At 34.5% G+C, this 21,254-nt stretch overlaps 1 protein-coding gene across 4 annotated transcripts in view; it reads right to left on the bottom strand.

Annotated features, from left to right (window-relative positions):
* Positions 1 to 21,254, bottom strand: part of UBA6 (ubiquitin like modifier activating enzyme 6) — a 108,926-nt gene that overhangs the window by 41,403 nt on the left and 46,269 nt on the right. For all 4 annotated transcript variants that reach the window (XM_078068740.1, XM_078068737.1, XM_078068739.1 and 1 more), the window contains 9 exons: positions 20,016 to 20,083; positions 18,840 to 18,918; positions 17,665 to 17,745; positions 14,099 to 14,176; positions 12,605 to 12,786; positions 10,999 to 11,104; positions 9,040 to 9,129; positions 8,852 to 8,932; positions 7,933 to 8,061 (listed from right to left, as the gene is read on the bottom strand). In XM_078068740.1, coding sequence (XP_077924866.1) covers positions 7,933 to 8,061; positions 8,852 to 8,932; positions 9,040 to 9,129; positions 10,999 to 11,104; positions 12,605 to 12,786; positions 14,099 to 14,176; positions 17,665 to 17,745; positions 18,840 to 18,918; positions 20,016 to 20,083 — 894 coding nt within the window. The remainder of the gene's footprint in view (positions 1 to 7,932; positions 8,062 to 8,851; positions 8,933 to 9,039; positions 9,130 to 10,998; positions 11,105 to 12,604; positions 12,787 to 14,098; positions 14,177 to 17,664; positions 17,746 to 18,839; positions 18,919 to 20,015; positions 20,084 to 21,254) is intronic.

Raw genomic sequence — 21,254 nt, forward strand, 5'->3', positions numbered from 1 at the left:
AAACAGATTTACACAATTCACAGTGCTCACTATAGCACATACCCTCCGCAATGTCTATCACCCAGCCACCTCACCCTCCCACCCCCCCACCACTCCAGCAACCCTCAGTTTGTTTCCTGAGATTAAGAATTCCTCCTATCAGTGAGGTCATATGATACATGCCTTTCTCTGACTTATTTTGCTCAGCATAATACCCTCCAGTTCCATCCAGGCCGTTGCAAATGACAAGATTTCATTCCTTTTGATGGCTACATAATATTCCATTGTATATACATACCACATCTTCTTTATCCATTCATCTGCCGATGGACATCTTGGCTCTTTCCACAGTTTGGCTATTGTGGACACTGCTGCTATAAACATCAGGGTGCACATACCCCTTCGGACCCCTACATTTGTATTTTGGGGTAAATACCCAGTAGTGCAATTGCTGGATCGTATGGTAGCTCTACTTTCAACTTTTTGAGGAACCTCCATACTGTTTTCCAGAGTGCCTGCACCAGCTTGCATTCCCACCAACAGCGTAGGAGGGTTCCCCTTTCTCCGCAATCCCACCAACATCTGTCGTTTCCTGACTTGTTAATTTTAGCCATTCTGACTGGTGTGAGGTGGTATCTCATTGAGGTTTTGATTTGGATTTCCCTGATGCCAAGCGATGTTGAGCACTTTTTCATGTGTCTGTTGGCCATCTGGATGTCTTCTTTGGAAAAATGTCTGTTCATGTCTTCTGCCCATTTCTTGATTGGATCATTTGTTCTTTGGGTGCTGAGTTTGATAGTTCTTTATAGATTTTGGATACTAGCCCTTTATCTGATATGTCATTTGCAAATATCTTCTCCCATTCTGTTGGATGTCTTTTGTTTTTGTTGACTGTTTCCTTTGCTGTGCAAAAGCTTTTTATCTTGATGAAGTCCCAATAGATCATTTTTGCCCTTGCTTCCCTTGCCTTTGGCGATGTTTCTAGGAAGAAGTTGCTGCAGCTGAGGTCGAAGAGGTTGCTACCTGTGTTCTTCTTTAGGATTCTGATGGACTCCTGTCTCACATTTAGGTCTTTCAACCATCTGGAGTCTATTTTTGTGTGTGGTGTAAGGAAATGGTCCAGTTTCATTCTTCTGCATGTGGCTGTCCAATTTTCCCAACACCATTTGTTGAAGAGACTTTTTTCCATTGGACATTCTTTCCTGCTTTGTCAAAGATTAGTTGACCATAGAGTTGAGCGTCCATTTCTGGGCTCTCTATTCTGTTCCACTGATCTATGTGTCTGTTTTTGTGCCAGTACCATACTGTCTTGATGATGACAGCTTTGTAATAGAGCTTGAAGTCCGGAATTGTGATGCCACCAGTTTTGCTTTTCTTTTTCAACGTTCCTCTGGCTATTCGGGGTCTTTTCTGGTTCCATACAAATTTTAGGATTATTTGTTCCATTTCTTTGAAAAAAGTTGATGGTATTTTGATAGGGATTGCATTGAATGTGTAGATTGCTCTTTGACATCTTCACAATATTTGTTCTTCCAATCCATGAGCACGGACTGTTTTTCCATTTCTTTGTGTCTTCCTCAATTTCTCTCATGAGTATTTTAGTTTTCTGAGTACAGATTCTTTGCCTCTTTGTTTAGATTTATTCCTAAGTATCTTATGGTTTTGGGCGCAATTGTAAATGGGAGTGACTCCTTAATTTCTCTTTCTTCTGTCTTGTTGTTGGTGTATAGGAATGCCACTGATTTCTGTGCATTGGTTTTATATCCTGCCACTTTACTGAATTCCTGTATGAGTTCTAGCAGTTTTGGGGTGGAGTCTTTGGTTTTCCACAAAAGTATCATATCATCTGCAAAGAGTGAGAGTTTGACTTCTTCTCTGCCAATTCAGATGTCTTTTATTTCTTTTTGTTGTCTGCTGTGGCTAGGACTTCTAATACTATGTTGAATAGCAGTGGTGATAGTGGACATCCCTGCCGTGTTTCTGACCTTAGAGGGAAAGCTTTCCATTTTTCCCCATTGAGAATGATACTTGCTGTGGGTTTTTCATAGATGGCTTTTAAGATATTGAGGTATGTACCCTCTATCACTATGCTCTGAAGAGTTTTGATCAAGAAAGGATGCTGTACTTTGTCAAATGCTTTTTCTGCATCTATTGAGAGGATCATATGGTTCTTGTTCTTTCTTTTATTAACGTATTGTATCACATTGATTGATTTACGGATGTTGAACCAACCTTGCAGCCCAAGGATAAATCCCACTTGGTCGTGGTGAATAATCCTTTTAATGTACTGTTGGATCCTATTGGCTAGTATTTTGGTGAGAATTTTTGCATCTGTGTTCATCAAGGATATTGGTCTGTAATTCTCCTTTTTGATGGGGTCTTTGTCCGGTTTGGGGATCAAGGTAATGGTGGCCTCATAAAACGAGTTTGGAAGTTTTCCTTGCATTTCTATTTTTTGGAACAGTTTCAGAAGAATAGGTATTAATTCTTCTTTAAATGTTTGGTAGAATTCCGCTGGGAAGCCATCTGGCCCTGGGCTTTTGTTTGTTGGGAGATTTTTGATGACTGCTTCAATTTCTTTACTGGTTATAGGTCTGTTCAGGTTTTCTATTTCTTCCTGGTTCAGTTTTGGTAGTGGATACATCTCTAGGAATGCAGCCATTTCTTCCAGATTATCTAATTTGCTGGCATATAGTTGTTCATAATATGTTCTTATAATTGTTTGTATTTCTTTGGTGTTGGTTGTGATCTCTCCTCTTTCATTCATGATTTTATTTATTTGGGTCATTTCTCTTTTCTTTTTGATAAGTCTGGCCAGGGATTAAACAATCTTGTTAATTCTTTCAAAGAACCAGCTCCTAGTTTCATTGATCTGTTCTACTGTTCTTTCGGTTTCTATTTCATTGATTTCTGCTCTGATCTTTATTATTTCTCTTCTCCTGCTGGGTTTAGGCTTTATTTGCTGTTCATTCTCCAGCTCCTTTAGGTGTAGGGTTAGCTTGTGTATTTGAGACCTTTCTTGTTTCTTCAGAAAGGCTTGTATTGCTATATACTTTCCTCTCAGGACCGTCTTTGCTGTATCCCAAAGATTTTGAACAGTTGTTTTCATTTTCATTTGTTTCCATAAATTTTTTTAATTCTTCTTTAATTTCCTGGTTGACCCATTCATTCTTTAGTAGGATGCTCTTTAGCCTCCATGTATTTGAGTTCTTTCCAACTTTCCTCTTGTGACTGAGTTCTAGTTTCAAAGCATTGTGGTCTGAAAATATGCAGGGAATGATCCCAATCTTTGGGTACCAGTTGAGACCTAATTTGTGACCTAGGATGTGATCTATTCTGGAGAATGTTCCATGGGCACTAGAGAAGAATGTGTATTCTGTTGCTTTGGGATGGAATGTTCTGAATATATCTGTGAAGTCCATTTGGTCCAGTGTGTCATTTAAAGTCTTTACTTCCTTGTTGATTTTTTGCTTAGATGATCTGACCATTTCAGTGAGAGGGGTGATAAAGTCCCCCACTATTATTGTATTGTTGTCAATGTGTTTTTTTGCTTTTGTTATTAGTTGGCTTATATAATTGGCTGCTCCCATGTTAGGGGCATAGATATTTACAATTGTTAGATCTTCTTGTTGGATAGACCCTTTTAGTAGGATATAGTGTCCTTCCTCATCTCTTATTACAGTCTTTGGTTTAAAATCTAATTTGTCTGATGTAAGGATTGCCACCCCAGCTTTCTTTTGGTGTCCGTTAGCATGGTAAATGGTTTTCAACCCCCTCACTTTCAATCTGGGGGTGTCTTTGGGTCTAAAATGAGTCTCTTGCAGACAGCATATCGATGGGTCTTGTTTTTTTATGCAATCTGATAGCCTGTGTCTTTTGATTGGGGCATTTAGCCCATTTACATTCAGGGTAACTATTGAAAGATATGAATTTAGTGCCACTGTATTGCCTGTAAGGTGACTGTTACTGTATATAGTCTGGGTTCCTTTCTGGTCTATGTTACTTTTAGGCTCTCTCTTTGCTTAGAGGACCCCTTTCAATATTTCTTGTAAGGCTGGTTTTGTGTTTGCACATTCCTTTAATTTTTGTTTATCCTGGAAGCTTTTATTTCTCCTTCTATTTTCAATGACAGCCTAGCAGGATATAGTATTCTTGGCTGCATATTTTTTCATTTAGCGCTCTGAATATATCATGCCAGTCCTTTCTGGCCTGCCAGGTCTCTGTGGATAGGTCTGTTGCCAATCTAATGTTTTTACCATTGTAGGTTACAGATCTCTTCTCCCGAGCTGCTTTCAGGATTTTCTCTTTGTCTCTGAGACTTGTGAGTTTTACTATTAGATGTTGGGGTGTTGACCTATTTTTATTGATTTTGAGAGGGGTTCTCTGTGCCTCTTGGACTTTGATACCTGTTTCCTTCCCCAAATTAGGGAAGTTCTCTGCTATAATTTGCTCCAATATACCTTCTGCCCCTCTCTCTCCGTCTTCTTCTTCTGGGATCACAATTATTCTAATGTTGTTTTGTCTTATGGTATCACTTATCTCTCGAATTCTGGCCTCGTGATCCAGTAGTTATTTATCTTTTTCTCAACTTCTTTATTTACCATCTGGTCTTCTGTATCACCAATTCTCTATTCTGCCTCATTTATCCTAGTAGTTAGAGTGCCTATTTTTGATTGCACCTCATTAATAGCCTTTTTGATTTCGACTTGGTTAGATTTCAGTTCTTTAATTTCTCCAGAAAGGGTTTCTCTAATATCTTCCATGCTTTTTTCAAGCCCAGCTACTATCTTTAAAATCATCAATCTGAACTCTAGTTCCAACATCTTAGTAACGTCTGTATTGATTAGGTCCCTGGCAGTCGGTACTGCCTCTTGTTCTTTTTTTTGAGGTGATTTTTTCCGTCTTGTCATTTTGTCCAGAGAATAGATGAATGAGAACAAAATGCTAACAGGGTAACAACGTCCCCACAAAATATACACTAAACAAATCAGAAAAGACCTGAAACTGGGGGAAAAGAAAGGGAAAGAAAGAAAAAAGGAAAAAAAAGAAAAAGATAAAAACAAACAAAAACAAAACAAAAAAAACAAAATATGACCAAATATAATCAGGCTGGTGCATAGATCATTGCCACACACTAGATTTTGGGCGTATTTTGGTCTGTTAGAAGAAAGTGCTTCCCAAAATTTTAAAGAAAGAACAACTTATATATGTACAAAAATAAGGGTTAATACAATGAAGGGATGGAATATGACTGTAAAAATGAAAATTATAAAAGATTTTATAAATGGAATTGATAAGAAGTTGGTTGAGAAAAGAAAGAAGAGGATTAAAAAAAAAGGGAGAGAATGTGATCAGGCAGGAGACTAGAACAAAGCTATACACTAGAGATTTAGGGTATATTTTCATCTGTTAGAAGAAACTGTATCCCAAAATTTTAAAGAGAGAACTTATATATATATACCAAAAATAAGGTTAACTACTATGAAGGGATAGAATATGACTCTAAAAATGAAAAATAAAAAAGATTTTTTAAAAAAGGGATTGATAAGATGTTGGCTGAAAAAGGGAAAAAGAAAAATTCGAAAAAAAAGAGAAAAAGTTAAAAAAAAAAACAAAACTTTGAAAGACTAAAGAACATGGGAAAAAAGCCATGAATTCTATGTGCAGTATTCACCTAGCACTGGAGTTCTGCCATTCTCCTTGATCGGTAAACTTGGTCTTGGCTGGCGGTTCTTGCTGATCTTCTGGGGGAGGGGCCTGTTGCCGTGGTTCCCAAATGTCTTTGCCATAGGTGGAATTGCCCCCCCCCCCTTGCCAGGTCCGGGCTAAGTAATCTGCTCGGGTTTGCTCTCGGGAGCTTTTGGTCCCTGCAAGCTTTCTGCACAGCTTTGGAGGAGGACAGTGAAAACTGCGGCCTCCCAATCTCCACCCCGGGGGAGCCGAGAACTCAGGCCCCACTCCTCAGTGAGCCCCCAGAGAAAAGCAATCACTCCCATCTCCCCAGACTCCGGCAGCACTCTGTACTCACCCGGCCTGTGACCGAGCGTTTCTATCTCTGGCACCTGACCCCGTGTGGAGTCTCCAAACCCAGCAGATCCCTGCGGTGAGCTCCCGCGCCGCTCCTCCTGGGGGAGGAAGGGGAGTCTTCCCGGATCTGCTGCTTGTTGGGTCCCTGCTGGAGGAGCAGGGGCCCGACTGTGCCATGGATCACAGTTTATGGCAACCCGAGCTGAGAGCCCGCTCCTCAGCTCTGTCTCTGCAGGCGGCTTCCCCGCTCCGATACCTGAGAGCTCTGCCGCACTCAGGCACCCCCGGTCTTTCTGTGACCCCGAGGGTCCTGAGACCACACTGTCCCAGCGAGAGTTCCATCCCTCAGTGGAGCAGACTTCTAAAAGTTCCGATTTTGTGCTCTGTGGCTCTATCGCTTGCCAGAAGCGGCCGACAGAGGCCCCCTCCCCCGCCGCCTATCCTCCTGAATATAGCCTCAGATTCACTTCTCTGCACGTCCTACCTTCCAGAAAGTGGTCGCTTTTCTGTTCAGAGAGTTGTTGCTATTCTTTTCTTTAATCTCCTGTTGAGTTCGTAGGTGTTTAGAATGGTTTGATTCCTATCCAGTTGAATTCCTGGGACCAGACGAAATCCAGGTCTCCTGCTCCTCTGCCATCTTGCTTCTCCCCCCCCCTTGTTATTTTTTATCAACACTTAGTTTTTTCTTTTTTTGCATCTACAGCAAACATGAATATACATTATTTTATCACTTTTTACACAACAGTGGCATATTTTACATACAATTCTGCTCCTTTCAAAGAGCTAATTTACAACAAAAACGAAACCAGTAAAAATATACAGTATTTTGTATTTTGAGATGATAAGTGATGTTTGAGATTCACTTCAATACCATCTGGGGAGGGTATATTGGGAAGGTTATATAGATGAAACAAGATTATCTACAAGTTGATAAATGTTAAACCTGGGTGACAGATTTGTGAAAATTACATGGGGGTTCATTACACTATTTTTTCCACTTTCCCTGGTTGAATTTTTCCATAGCAAAAGAGCTTAGGAAAAAAAAGTACAAAAGGTAAGGACTAAAAAGAGTTCTTTAGATTTTGAAACAAGGGGTCATTGATAATTATGGTAAAAATAATTTGAATAGGAGTGGGGAAAGAAGACACATTTACTGGATGAGGAAGTAGCAACAGTAAGTATAAGACCACTTACGTAAGCAGCCGAGCCAAGAAGGAAATGAAAAGCAAGGATAAGTGTAAGCAAAAGACTTTTTAAAAAAGATGAACTTACTTTATAGTCCGATAGGTAAGAGCCTAAAGAGAGGGAGAGACTCAAGAGAGAGTGCAGGACACATTCTAGCAACTGTGAGTAATGGGAGATAAGAATAACAGCTAATATTTAGTGAGCACTTATGGGCTAGGTTCTGCTCAAAATGCTTTGCATGTATTCACTTATTTGATCCTCACACTACCCTATGAATTACGCACCAATTTATTAACCCCATTTTACAAATGAGGAAACAGAAAACAGACATAAAATGTGATTTTGGATATTGGTGGGCAAGGCAAAATTCAACTTTCTTACTGAACATCTCTATTTTCTCAGTTTCTTCCTTTATTCTGAACAACAAACTTCTTTTAGACTACTGATGAAATGTATTCCTTATTCTCCAGAAGGAACACCTATCTGAAACCCAATTTTGCACACAGAGAGATAGGATCAAGTAAATGTATGACTGACAAACCAATGGGTGGAGTTTAAGTGAATTCTTTTAACATTAAAAGAGAAATCAGTTGTGTGCCCTTTACTTGTTTTCACTTAACTTACTACTTATTTCTGGAAAGATTCCCAAAAGAGCAGATGTTTGGCTAGTGAAATTAATTTGGTAGCAATTAAATGTGCCAAGGTCATATCTCTTCTTAATGTTTTATAATGTATACTTACCTTATGGTTAAAATATTTTTCAAATTTTAATCTTGCTAATTCTACACACTGGGACCAACTTCTAGGTCTTCTGCTAAGTAACTTAATAACTTGAAAACAGCCTTCTAAACTGTGCCCAGTTTGTATCTTCTAGCATGAGAGAAAAAAACAAACAAACAAAATAAATACATTTCTAATTAAACACACAACACCCACCTACCCACCCACATCATTCCCGGGGAAGTATTAGCCAAAGTTTGAAGTGCCAGCTCATGTGACCTATGATTTTAATTTTTACACCATGAGCTCCATGTCCCTGCCTTTTTCTTCTCCCTCTTTCTTTCCTTTTTTTTTGGGAGGGAGAATGGGAAAAGACAGCACATGAAATTTCAACTGTAGCTTCTTATCTGACAAGTTATCCTCATGTCTTGATGGCTGTAAGTTGTTAGTACTACAGATGTACTTAATATAAAGTGCTTATGAATAACATTTTACACTAAAAAGCTGGCCTGTTTAGTATTGGAATAAAGAAAAGTAAGAAAACATCTTTAAAGTTGTCCTCATAAGAGTATTAAGTCTCAGAGATTACTGTCCACTCATGAAATTTTCACTAGAACTCATCTCAGTTTTTTTCAAAGAGTTTGATTAATAAGCTATTTATTATTTTATTATTATGACATCTTTCTTAGGTTGAACCATATGAATTTCTGTTCTGTGGGTCAAACATGGTCAAATATTGGCAATTCTACATAGTTCATACAAACTAAAAAAGGGGTCATTTGTGACTTGCTAATTTCAAGATTCCTCATGCACTTACTATGTACCGTAATGATGCTATAATCTTTCTTTAGAGAGGTAAAATAAACTATTTATAGGCAATTTGCAAATAATATTACACTGAGACAGTGTTGAGATTATATTAAAATGTATTGATTTTTACCTGTAAGACTTCTTCTGCAGATGGATAAGTTTGCCAAAATTTGTTAAACAATGAAGGCTTATGGGAAAAGGAACTTTCAAACTATAAAGGAAAGAAAGAAAAAAAAGTTACAAATAGAAGTCTTTTTAAAAATGGAAATATCTTTTCTACTTCAAATAAAAATTTCTTGAAATAAAGATCTTTATTACCTTATCTCTTGCCCACTGTATAGTATGTTCAATAGCAGCTGGAAAGGATTTTAGAGTACAAAACGGTATTTCCTCTTCTGGGGGATCCCGCTAATTTATAAAACATGACAACAGATAGTTAAGAAAAGCAATGGCAATTTTTCGCCGATTGAGTGTTTTAAGACCATTAAAAAATAAAATGAAATAATAAAATGAACCCAACATTTTTATATCTTCTCCTAGGCAAATAAGAGGAAAAATGGATTCTTTTGGCACTTAACCTATTTATTAACAGCAGTGTCACAAAAAAACATGAATTTTATATAACTTATTATCTGTTTACTTATTTGGTACCATGTGGTACTTACAGCAGGCTCCAATATATAATTAATTTTTTTCTCCAAGAATCAAGGTGACATTGAAAACCTTACATTCCCTACTTTGAAAAGTAATTCATGAATCCCCAAAACAGTGCTCAGCATACCAGGAGTTTCTTTCTCCATGGAGAAAAAAATTTAGGAGCAGGGATCATATATCCTTGATGCTTGGTATAGTTTTGTACAGAAAGTATGTATTAAATAAACAACAAATAAAGAAGAATGAAATCTTGCCATTGCAACGACATGGATGGAGCTAGACAGTATTATGCTAAGTGAAATAAGTCAGAGAAAGACAAATACCATATGATTTCACTCATATGTGGAATTTAAGAAATGAAACAAAGGGGGGAAAAAAAGAGAGGCAAACCAAGAAACAGACTCTTAACTACAGAAAACAAACTGATGGTCACCAGAGGGGATGGGGTTGGGGGGATGGGCTAAAGAGGTGATGGGGATGAAGCAGCGCACTTGGATGGGCACAGGGTGTTGAATGGAAGTGCTGAACACTATATTGTACACCTGAAACTAATATTACACTGTACGTTAACTAACTGAAATTTAAGTAAAAACTTAAAAAAACAAAATTAAAAAAATAAAATACAAAATTAAAAAAATAAAAAGAACCTTCAAAAAAGAAACAGCAAATGTCTATGTTGTCTCATGTAAAAAAAATACCATTAAAAAGACCCATTTTCTATTATAGGGTACATTTGGCTTAGCCTTATTGGTTTAACCAATCTAAAATGACTCACTTTATCTCTTTTTACTTAGAGATTTATATTTCAGTTTGTTCCTATGAAATACCATAAAATATTTTATAAACCAAAGAGGGAAGCTGGAAGAGAATTCTATTTTTTCTGAGTATAAAGTCAGAGAATATAGGAAAAGGCTTGGGAAAAATGTGGTAGAAAATCAAGCATTCTCTATTTTGAAAATCTTCCAATATAACCTCAGCATATCATGATTTTCTCTAATTTCCTTCAAATTAAACTTACATAAACTTCTGATTTCATGAGAATGGGAAAACAAATTTTATGTCTTTAAAAATTTTACTAAAGCAAATTAACTATTAAATAAAGTGATAGTTACACTTGTAAAAACATTCCTCTTTCCATTTTACAACTTGAGTTGGTCTTTTTTAAAATCCTAAACCCTACAATTATTTCCTAGGCCAGTGTTTTTCAACTTTGGCAGTGTATCAAAATCACTTGTAGAGTTTAAAAAAAAATTACATCTATATGCCTTATACATATATATAGAGGGCTTGGTTCCTCCCATGTATCAACTGAGTCATCAGTAAGATTTTGGGTGGTCAGTTCAAACGTTGTTAGAAAACCAATTAAGCACCGCTGAGAAATAACAGTAAACACAAGAATAAGAATGCAAAGAAGGCTAGAAATAAAATTTTGATGATTTAAAAAAATAAGTTCAACTCTCTTTAAAAAATGCATATGCACATATGTATGGAAATTACTGACAGATCAATTAACAGATTAGGAAAGCTAAATCAAATTTGCTGACTAATGAGAAAAAAATGAGATATAAACATTATGAGATATAAAGAAGAGAGGCATTTATTTCAAAATGTCAGTTCACTTACATGACTATTATAGGATTCAGTTAAATGAGGTACAATAACTTCAGTGTGTCCCTTAGTGCCCATTGTTCCAGAATCTAAGAGGGGTCGTAGATTTGCTAAGCAACGGCTATTTGAAAAGATAACAGGTAACGAACAGTTAAGTGAGCAATAACAATGTAAGCAGAGGACATCTTACCACCTTCTGTTAATCATTTCACACACTGACCACTTCTTGAATGTAACATCAGGAAACAGATACACTACCACCAAATAATGCATTTATCATTTCTGTCCCCCTTCTCCCACAAATTTTGTTGCTCAACCTAGTAATTTTTGCCTGTTTCTTCTTCTTCTACTACTACTACTAGATTTTGGGCTTCAACTTTCTTTTACTCTAGGTTAACTCTTAAACTAATGTACTGCCCTTTCTTGCCTTGCTTTCTATTTCTTCTTTGGTTATTTTCTTTCTTCTTTTTTTTTAAAGGTTTTATTTATTTGACAGAGAGAGACACAGTGAGAGAGGGAACACAAGCAGGGGGAGTGGGCGAGGGAGAAGCAGGCTTCCTGTAGAGCAGGGAGCCTGATGCGGGGCTCGATCCCCGGACCCTGGGATCATGACCAGAGCCGGAGGCAGACACTTAACAACTGAGCCACCCAGGCACCCCCTCTTTGGTTATTTTCTGACTATAAGTTCTGTCCTACTGTATCTTCTCAATATTCTCTTTATCTCAACCAATATTAACCTTCTTTCTTAATACTTATAATACCTATATTCTACACACTTTAATTTCTTAAAGTTTTTATTCTTCCTCTGCCCAAGACAACAAACTTTCAACTACACTCTCCACTGGCAAATTTTTCTGTTAATAAATCTGCTCTAGAACTCTAACATTAAAAAGTCATATAAAGATGTAAGAAAAATTATATAAGATATATACATTATACATTCATCTACTTATTTAACAACTATTTCCTGAATGACATGTTGGGCACTGAGGATACAGTGATGGGAAAATAAATGGTCCCTGAATAAATGATTTAGTGAGGAAACAAGTATTAATTAAATAAGTGTATCAGTAAAAATAAGCACTATAAAGAAAAAAACAGAATGCTGTGAAAGGTTACCATAGGAGGATCTATAGAATTTAGTGGTTAAAGAAATTCTGTTTGAATAAAGATACTTAGGATGAAAATGAAAGGTTGGAAGAAAAAAAAACCCAAAACTAAACCAGGTAGATTTGGGTCAGAATTTTTAGAACAAGAGAAGCATAATTTTCTGAGTCTGAAGGAGAGTATGTACAAGTCTCTGAGGTGAAAAAGTGTTGGATACCTTACAAGAACTGAAAGAAGGAAGGTGTAGCTGGAATGAGGGGAGCCAGCAAAGATAGGTAAATTTTAAGCTAGGGTGGTAGACAGATGGCAGACACTCTATGAAAAACATTTAGGCCATGTAAAGATTTTGAATTTTATCCTAGGTATAATGGGAAATCATAAAAAGGATGTGGGCTTGAGAACCACAATAGAAACACAAAGAATGATCAGAAAATTGGGTAACTTTTCAATAAATAGGTGTGGAAAAAAGTGAAAACAAAATAAATTTTTATGAACCTGAATTTTAAGAACATACCTGTCTACATATCTCCTGGCTTCCACATTATCTAATGCTGTAATAATTATATCTTGTTTAGTATAGAACTCATCATTGTAAATAGCCTCAGTAGCTGGACATACTTTATTCAAGTGTGCATCTATCTTTAATTGAGGATTTATTTTGAGGGTTGCATCGGCAGCAGTATAGCTTTTAGGTTTCTAAAAAAATAACAAATAAAAACAGAAGAAATAAATGTTAAACAGAAAAGCTAGACCATAATTGAACTTACACATTTTTTATAGGAGAGTAAAGTAATGAGACCAGCTTTCATTTTTAGTTTGTGGAAATTATATTCACTGTAGTCACATTACATTTAATAATCTACATTAGTCTGAATAATTAACACATTATTAATGGAAATCTAAACAACCTCTATTTTAGCCATGTGCTTTAGAGTTCTTAAAATATCAGTTATTAAAAGTGCATTTTTCCTAGTATTAAGGTTTGAACTTGGTAAGTGCCTAGAAAAAAAATAACACATTCAGTAAAATATTAGCAATCCTAACTGCAGAAAATGAGCTCTCACAGGTATGGGAAGTTAACACTTTGGTACTGAAATCTTATAAATATATTACTAATTTCTTGATGGAAATATTTAAAAAAATATTATATATGTTTCAGTTTTATAAGAGTCCCCTTGACACGTTTTTACTTCTCAGTGCTGTTAAGTACATAAATTGTAAACTTTGTCAGAACTCAGTAAAATAAAATTAAACAGGCCTTAAAAGTTCTTCTATAAGTAAAATGCACAGAGTCAATGAATTGTGTGACATACATTTTGGTTCCTGACAGATGCTGTTATTTGTTTTGTATTTGGATAGGTGAGGCAATTATGCCACATGCTCTAGTAGTTACTTTCCTGTTAATGACATTCCTTACTTTGGCCAAGATTATCAATGGGTTGTTGAACAATAAACTGCAAAAACATTTTTAAAGAAAAAGCAAATATGTTTCACTGACTAAAATGCTTCTTTTCTTAAATATTTTGAACTCTATAAAAAAGACTGAAAACTAGCATTATTTTACAATAAAGAGGATGTTAAATAGTCAAGTAAGATCAAAGAGCAAAAAATTCTAAGTGCTAAACTTTACCTATTTTGTAATAAAAACTCCAAAAGACAGTGCCAAATGTGTGATCTATTAAAACTTAAAATTAGGAAATCTGTCTCTGTATCCTTAGTTTCTAAGATTAAATATGTAGATACATCCTGATTATAAAATGAAAAAAATACTTCCCATGATTCACAACTTAGATTTTATATCCAAAATCAATGCAAAGACCAATTTTTACATTAAAAAAAATTGTATATTTGTCCCAAATGTTATTCTCAATGTTTGATAATTTGAGAGTCTAGTAATATAAAAACAAATTATGCTTGTTCAAGCACTATTTTCTATTTATAAAAAGGAAACTCTCTTTTTTGTATAACACAATAGATAACTTAAATTTGAAACAGAGTAGCAACAAACCTGTATGTGGTGAGGCCGAAATAGGAACTGTCTATTCAAGTTGGATTTTTCTATCAAGTCAGGATCTGTAACTGTAACCTAATGTCAAGAATAGAAAAAAGCTGAAATTATGTAAGAGAAAAATTTAAATCTATTTTGCTTCTCTCAGAAAGACTAAAACAATTCCCAGAAGTTATTCTAAATTATTTTAGCTGGTAGAAGTTATAAAAATACAAATATTCTAGTGGTTACCAATACTAATATTTTTATACTATGTTTAACTATAATTAATATTTAGCATAGGAACATGTAAAACAAAACTGCTGAAACTGATGACAATTCGTGCTCAAAACTTTTTTCTAATTATTCGTAACAAAATAAGAGGCTAAAAACATCACCACATTTTAGAAACATGTGATGGATTAGCCAAAGAGGTGGTAGCGCTTCTTTCTAAACATATTTATTTTCAATTGCAACAAATTTGGAAAGAATGTCTGCATGTTTCAATTTGAAAGGAACTCTTGCTAAAGCAGAGGTCTACAAACTACAGTGTAGGTAGCCTGCCTGTTTTTGTAAATAAATTTTGTTGGAACACAGTCATGCCATTTGTTTTAAGCACTGTCTATGGTTGTTTTCATGCTGTAATGGCAGAGCTGACTTGTTGTGACAGAGATCCTTGGTTCACAAGCCTAGAATAGCTGCAATCTGGTCCTTTAAGAAAAAGTTTGCAGACATTCTAAGGGATGCAAGATGAAAATAAACAGATCCAAGATAATCTGAAAAGTATTCATAATGCATTTGTCACTTAAGTTAGTATTTGTACAAGATCTGACTAGGAGCAGTATTTCCCCAGTGTGTTTGAGTTGTTAGATAGTGACTGATGGTTCACAAACACATTCACTTTCTTTTAGCTGGTATTACCTGATTGTATCTGTTTTTTGGGGGGTTTGTTTTCAACATTTCTATATAATTATGTGTTAGAGTGTGTCTCTTTTAAATAGGAAAAAAAAGCACCAAACAGAAAATGTCTCTTAACAAAAATTTAATCAATATATAATTATTGTGATTACTGATATAAGGCTTTTTTTTTTCTACCTCCCCCACCCCACTTTTTATTCACTCCCTTTTTTGGGGGGGGCGGTCTTAAGTTTTCTTCATTCCAATCCCCCTCAATCCTTACTGAATTGGTCTGGAAGTTAAACATCTATTTTTATGTGGTTATACTCAAAATTTTCACATGCACATGTGACTTAAGCTCTAATGACAATCTCCATCTTCCTCTTGAATAATTAGAGGATATCTGAACTCTCCCTTCTCCTTTCATATCAATGAACATTATACTTATTTTTAATCATCCCATCCCCAAAGTCAATATTTTAATTAAAGCTTAAAAAAAACCCCAATACTTATTTAAATCTACGAATGCTGACAAATGCCTCTACCTACCCTTGCTTCATGCACTGCTCATGTTATCTACTAAGTTCTTTCAATGAGAACCAATAAATGATCATCTTTCGTCATCTCACCTGTCAGTTATCTTTACTTCTCTTGAAAGATAATGTAGTTGGATACAGAAATCTAGATTGATAGTAATTTTCCAAAGCACTATGAAGATACGCTTCTCTGTCTTCAGGTGTGCATTTATTGCTGATGAGAAATCTATTAGGTAATCTCTCTTTTTATCTTTGCCTTTGATTTGCTGACTAGTTTACCTTTTCAATTTCAACACACTGGTCTCTAACTCTGGAAACTTTTGTCATTATCTTGGAATATATTGTTTTTCATTATCTTTACTCTCTCTGAAAATTCTACTACACTTATGTTGGACCATGCAAATGCATCCTCTTTCATTAAAGAGAGATATCTTTCTGCGTTTTTAACTTCTATTCATCAATTCTCACTTCAGTTATATGTGAATTTTAAGTTCACTGACTATACAAAAAGTCTTATTTGGTTTCCTGTAAAAATTTTAGTGCCTTCCCCCTCTCATGTTTCTATCCGCCCCCCCGCCCTTTTTTTTTTTTTTTACCTTTGGTCATTTTAAACTCTATTTTAAAGTTTGTTTGCTCCATTATTTGTAGCACTCCTGTTATCTATAGTTCTTAGCTGATTTTTCTATTTTCATTGGCTGATTTTTCTTCTAGGTGGTACTTTTTTTCTAGTGGATTGTCATTTTTTATTGTGAATTGTCTTGAACAGATGTTAATTTCTCTGCATAATTCTACGTACTCTTGGTGTTTAAGATTCACCATGATGCAATTTCATATTTGTTTTTGTCAGAGCTTTGGAGATTTCAATGGTCTTATTTGTTATATTCATCTCTCTGCTTGAAGTTTTTTGTAAGATATAATTCTGGATTCCACACACCAGTGTGGTACATGCTCTTAGTTAAAAGTTTCTCATGAGTTACTTCCTTTTCTATTTAATGTTTTGGACATATACTCAAGAAACACTTGTGAATAACTACAGCTTTCAGCTCAGGAATTAATTTCTCTCTTGGTTCCTGGAACCTGGGGATCTCCCTTTCCTTTTTCCCCAGTTAGTTTGGCTACATTTGTAAACGCTATAAAAAAGAATAATTTACATAGCAAATCTATCTATTTGCAGGACAGAGATCTGTGCACATTAACTTACTGTGTTTTGTCACCTGAAATCAGGATTATTTACCAAAGTACCTTTATATGCTGATATGCATTATGAATTTCCAAGGAGTTAAGATATTCAGGTGATTCCCAAACTTAGGTAACCAAGATTTCTTTCTTTTTTTTTAAATTAGAAATACCTTTTAAAATCACCAGAACTAATAGTGGCATGTGAAACACAACTTAAGAAATGCTAAGCAGGAAAAATATGTATGTAAGAATATCTGTCTATAACTGTAATAGTAATGAATACCCTCTTTTTAAGTGGAATATTAAGACAAAGTTAGTATAACTATAAAATGTGAACTAGTATATAAATTTTAGTCATTTCATTACTTATTGTTAGTCACCATGATAAATCTATGAAATCACTACCTGGGAAGCTAGTTTATATATTAAAGGCAAAACAAATTAGCAAAATATATTTCTATTTAAATATATGACATGGCTTCCCAATTAACTCACATTTATCATCTTAATTTAAATTGAACACCAAAGTTTATATTACTCCCTTTTATTTTGATAATCACTAATTGAAACTTTATCTGAGAACTCCGCCACTTTCTAATGTTAGCTTCTCCCATCTTAAAAGATTTATTTAATAATTAATAAGGAATCTTAATAGAAATAACAATTCTAATGTGCTTTATAGTTCGCAAACCCTTTTCCCATTTGATCTTCATAATTACATTGTGAGTTAGGAAGCAGAGATACCAGTTTCATAGTATTAGAGAAAGAAACTGAGGAACAGAGAATTCAAAGTAATTTGCCACAAGGTCACGTAACTTTTGGAAAAGTGGTCAGAACAGAATGAGAATTTTCCAATTTCTAGCATAATTCTCTCTCCTCAAAAATTAGTATTTCAGATCTATGCAGTCAAATATAGTACAAAAATGAGCAGCAACAGAAATACAAACTTTTAACTCTCAAGGATTTTTATCTTACCATTCCTTTTTCTTTGCTTGTACCAACACCAAGTAAAGCAAAATTTTTTAACATTTCACAGCCTATGGCTCCACATCCTACCTATAGAGGAGAAAAATGAAATATATCAGATTAAATACAATTAAGACTACTTACTACAGGGAAATGTCATATTAACTTTCTTCAAATGCCAATTTTTAATATATGTGTAATTTTTAAAATAATTTGAACATTTGTGATTCATTTTACTTTAGAATACATAACTAATTTATTATGCTATTTTAACTGTTTCAGTCAAGGAAGAAAAACGTATAAATCAAGTAAGGAAAAGCATAATATTTACAATTCCTTTAAACAGAAGACATTTTAATATTCCAACAAAAGCAAACAACTGAGCTAATTATTTGTATGAGATAGAAACAAATATCACAAAACATCAGTGCAACATTTTGATGAAAAAGATTCCTTGTTTATAGATAATTTTCAAAATTCATTTGATGAAGCTACCTATTCTAAGACTTTCTATAGCTCAGCAACAGCTCCTGATATTCAAGACATTATTTAAAAAACTATTACTACAAAATCAGCAGTTATTTTCACAACTGATTATAATAATAAAAAAAAAACCATCAATGGCAGGAAAAGGAGTTTTATGGTAATGGGGAGAGATATCTTGCCAATGCACTAACTAAGATTTAAGAAAGACAGATTCTACCTATATCTTCCTTCATATGGTAAGAAAAAATTTAAACAATGAAAAAGGAAAAAAAAGCTCATCCCAAATCTAATTTTTAATGTATTTCTAGAAAATCATTTAATTTTCAAAACTTATCATACTCATATTTTAATTCTGAATGTATTAATTCTTATACTAGGGGTTGGCAAACATTTTTTGTAAAGGGTCAGTAAATATTTTTTTTGTAGGCCATATGGTCTCTCACAACTACTCACCTCTGCTATTATAGCATGAAAGAAGCCACACAAAATACATAAATGAATGGGTTTGGCCATGTTCCGATAAAACTTATTTACAAAAACAGGCAGCAGAATGGATTTGGCCTGTCTTAAACTTCTACTGAATGTCTACTCTGTTAGGAACTGTACTCACTTAGATTCAAATTTGCTTTCATAAATGAATTTGAGGATACACAATAGCAGTTTGACTACTATTTATTCTCATCATTATTTATACTTACTAAAAAGATATTCAACTGTTGTAGCTTCTGACACAAAGTGTCTCCAATGCAAGCTCGTAAGGCATCATATCTATCTCCTCTGAGGAAAAAACATACCAAAAACCAGAAAGGCATAAAAACATTATTAAGATTAGTTTCACTATTGTTAATACCAATTTAATGCTGTACTTTAAATAGAATACTCTGAGTTTCCTCCAATCTAAAAGAAAATTATCTTATTTGAAAGACAAAAAGCCCATTAAGAAATCAGTTTTTTCTTTCTCCATTTGATTTAATATCCTATATCCAAATGAGTTAAGTAAAGGTGACCTCAGTTTATCTAGAAAAAACAATTTTCTAAAGTAGGGATTTTTTTTTTTAAAGAGAGAGCACGCACACATGAATGGAGGGGGATGGACAGAGAGAGAGAGAGAATCTTAAGCAGGCTCCACACCCAGTGTGGAGCCCAAGGCCGGGCTGGATCTCATGATCCTGAGATCAAGTGAGGGAGGGATTTTTTTTTTTTTTAAAGGTTTATTTATTTATTTGAAAGGGGGGAGAGAGAGAGAGAGAGAATGAACGGGAGGGGGGAAGAGAGAGAGAATCTCAAGCAGACTCCACACTGAATGTGGACCTGACGTGGGGCTTGATCTCACAACCCTAAGATCATGACCTGAGCTGAAACCAAGAGTCGGACACTTAACTGACCGCACAACCCAGGTGTCCCAGGTAGGGATTTTTAATAAAGGTTCCTAGAGAAGTCTATGGGCTTTGGAGTTGTTAATACACCTAAATTAAAAGCAGAACTTTGGGTTATGTGAATTCTGGAGAGAATGAATCCATAAGCTTTTATCACATTCTCAGAGATTTGTGATTCAAAAAGATGAAGAATGACTGATACAAATAAAAGTTGCAGATAGCAATTGTTTTCGTCTAAATTCAGAATGGTATTTTGAATGCTATTTTCACGGCATACACTTTAAAATTTTACATTCATTATTTATAAAGTGGTAAAGATACTGCATTATTCTGACCCTTAAAATAACCTCTAAGTAGAGAAAAAAATGACTGTAGAAGTCAACAAGTTATGAGAAAATACATCTAAAACAAATGCATATTCAAGAAAAAATTCTTTTAACCTAGTTGCCTCTTACAAACACTCAACTAAGAAAAAAGCAAGAAAAATTTCAGAATTACCGTGGGAGAAATTGTTCACGTTCAGGTTTGTCTAGAGATTCGACAATATCTGCTGCTTCAATGTATAACTTTAAAGTAGAAGATAGAAACACAATTTACTATGTATAAACATTAAATTGCTAAAAAAAAAGTAGTTTTTCTCTACTGTAGTTATTTAATAATCATTAAGGAAAACAATGATAAAAATGCCAATCCTGAGTAAAATACATTAAAAAAAAATCATTTCTTTTTATACAATATACATACCTATATTACTTCATTAAAACAAATGACTAAACCTGAAGGAACTGTTAAAAAGATATAATTTGATTCATGTCACTTACCTATCTTAAAAATGATATATTCTAATTTTAACAAACAAAAGGAAATTTCACCTCCAAATCTATTTATAATTACATAAAAACTCTGGAAGCCCCATTCAATTTCAGCTACATTTGAATAAGTAATCTGACTACTTTTAGATCAGAAAGTACCTACTGTTTTATTTTCCAGCTTGGGTATATTACGTCATTTATAATTACATATACCACAGAGGAAATGATTTAGGAAGCCATAATTTTAGCATTTAAAAAAATACCAAGTTAAAGTTTATTAAAAAAAGAATTCACTCTCATTTTCATTTAAGTTACTTATGTGGCTAAATTTGAATATAACTAAATGGTTGTTTATTTAATTATAACAGCACAGAATCTATATTAATAACACTTAACTTATATTCCCCATACCGTTAACAGCTGTATCTAAACCAGACATTTACAACTGAACTTGTACTCTGTGTTAAAATAAATCAAGTAATTCAGCAGCAAAATAGCATTATGTGGATACTTTTTAAAACATAAAAAAAGATAAATGTTATATTCAAAATGTTAAAGTGTTTTCAAAAAGGAAAGGGCCCGAAGAGTATCGTTTGATACCCTCTGCCAATTATTCCTTTTGGTAACAGAAAGGATTTTTTTATTCCTTCTTGAGATGTTTTTACCCTATATATATAGTTCTCAAACTTACACCACTCCCATGCTTTTACCGTTAGTTTAAACCTAGGAAGGGATTCTGAAGATTCTTGATGCCCAAAGATTCCTTGGAACTGTTTAAAAGTCCTGAGAGCCCATGAATGCTAAGCTAATAGTACTAGAAACTAAGTATAAGGGTAGAAAATTCATTCCTTCACTCTCACAAATGAGGGAAATATATCCTAGAATGCAACTTTGGGTTATATTCCAATAGCCTCAACCAATGATC

This window comes from Halichoerus grypus, chromosome 3 (genome assembly GCF_964656455.1).
Source record: "Halichoerus grypus chromosome 3, mHalGry1.hap1.1, whole genome shotgun sequence".
NCBI lineage: Eukaryota > Metazoa > Chordata > Mammalia > Carnivora > Phocidae > Halichoerus > Halichoerus grypus.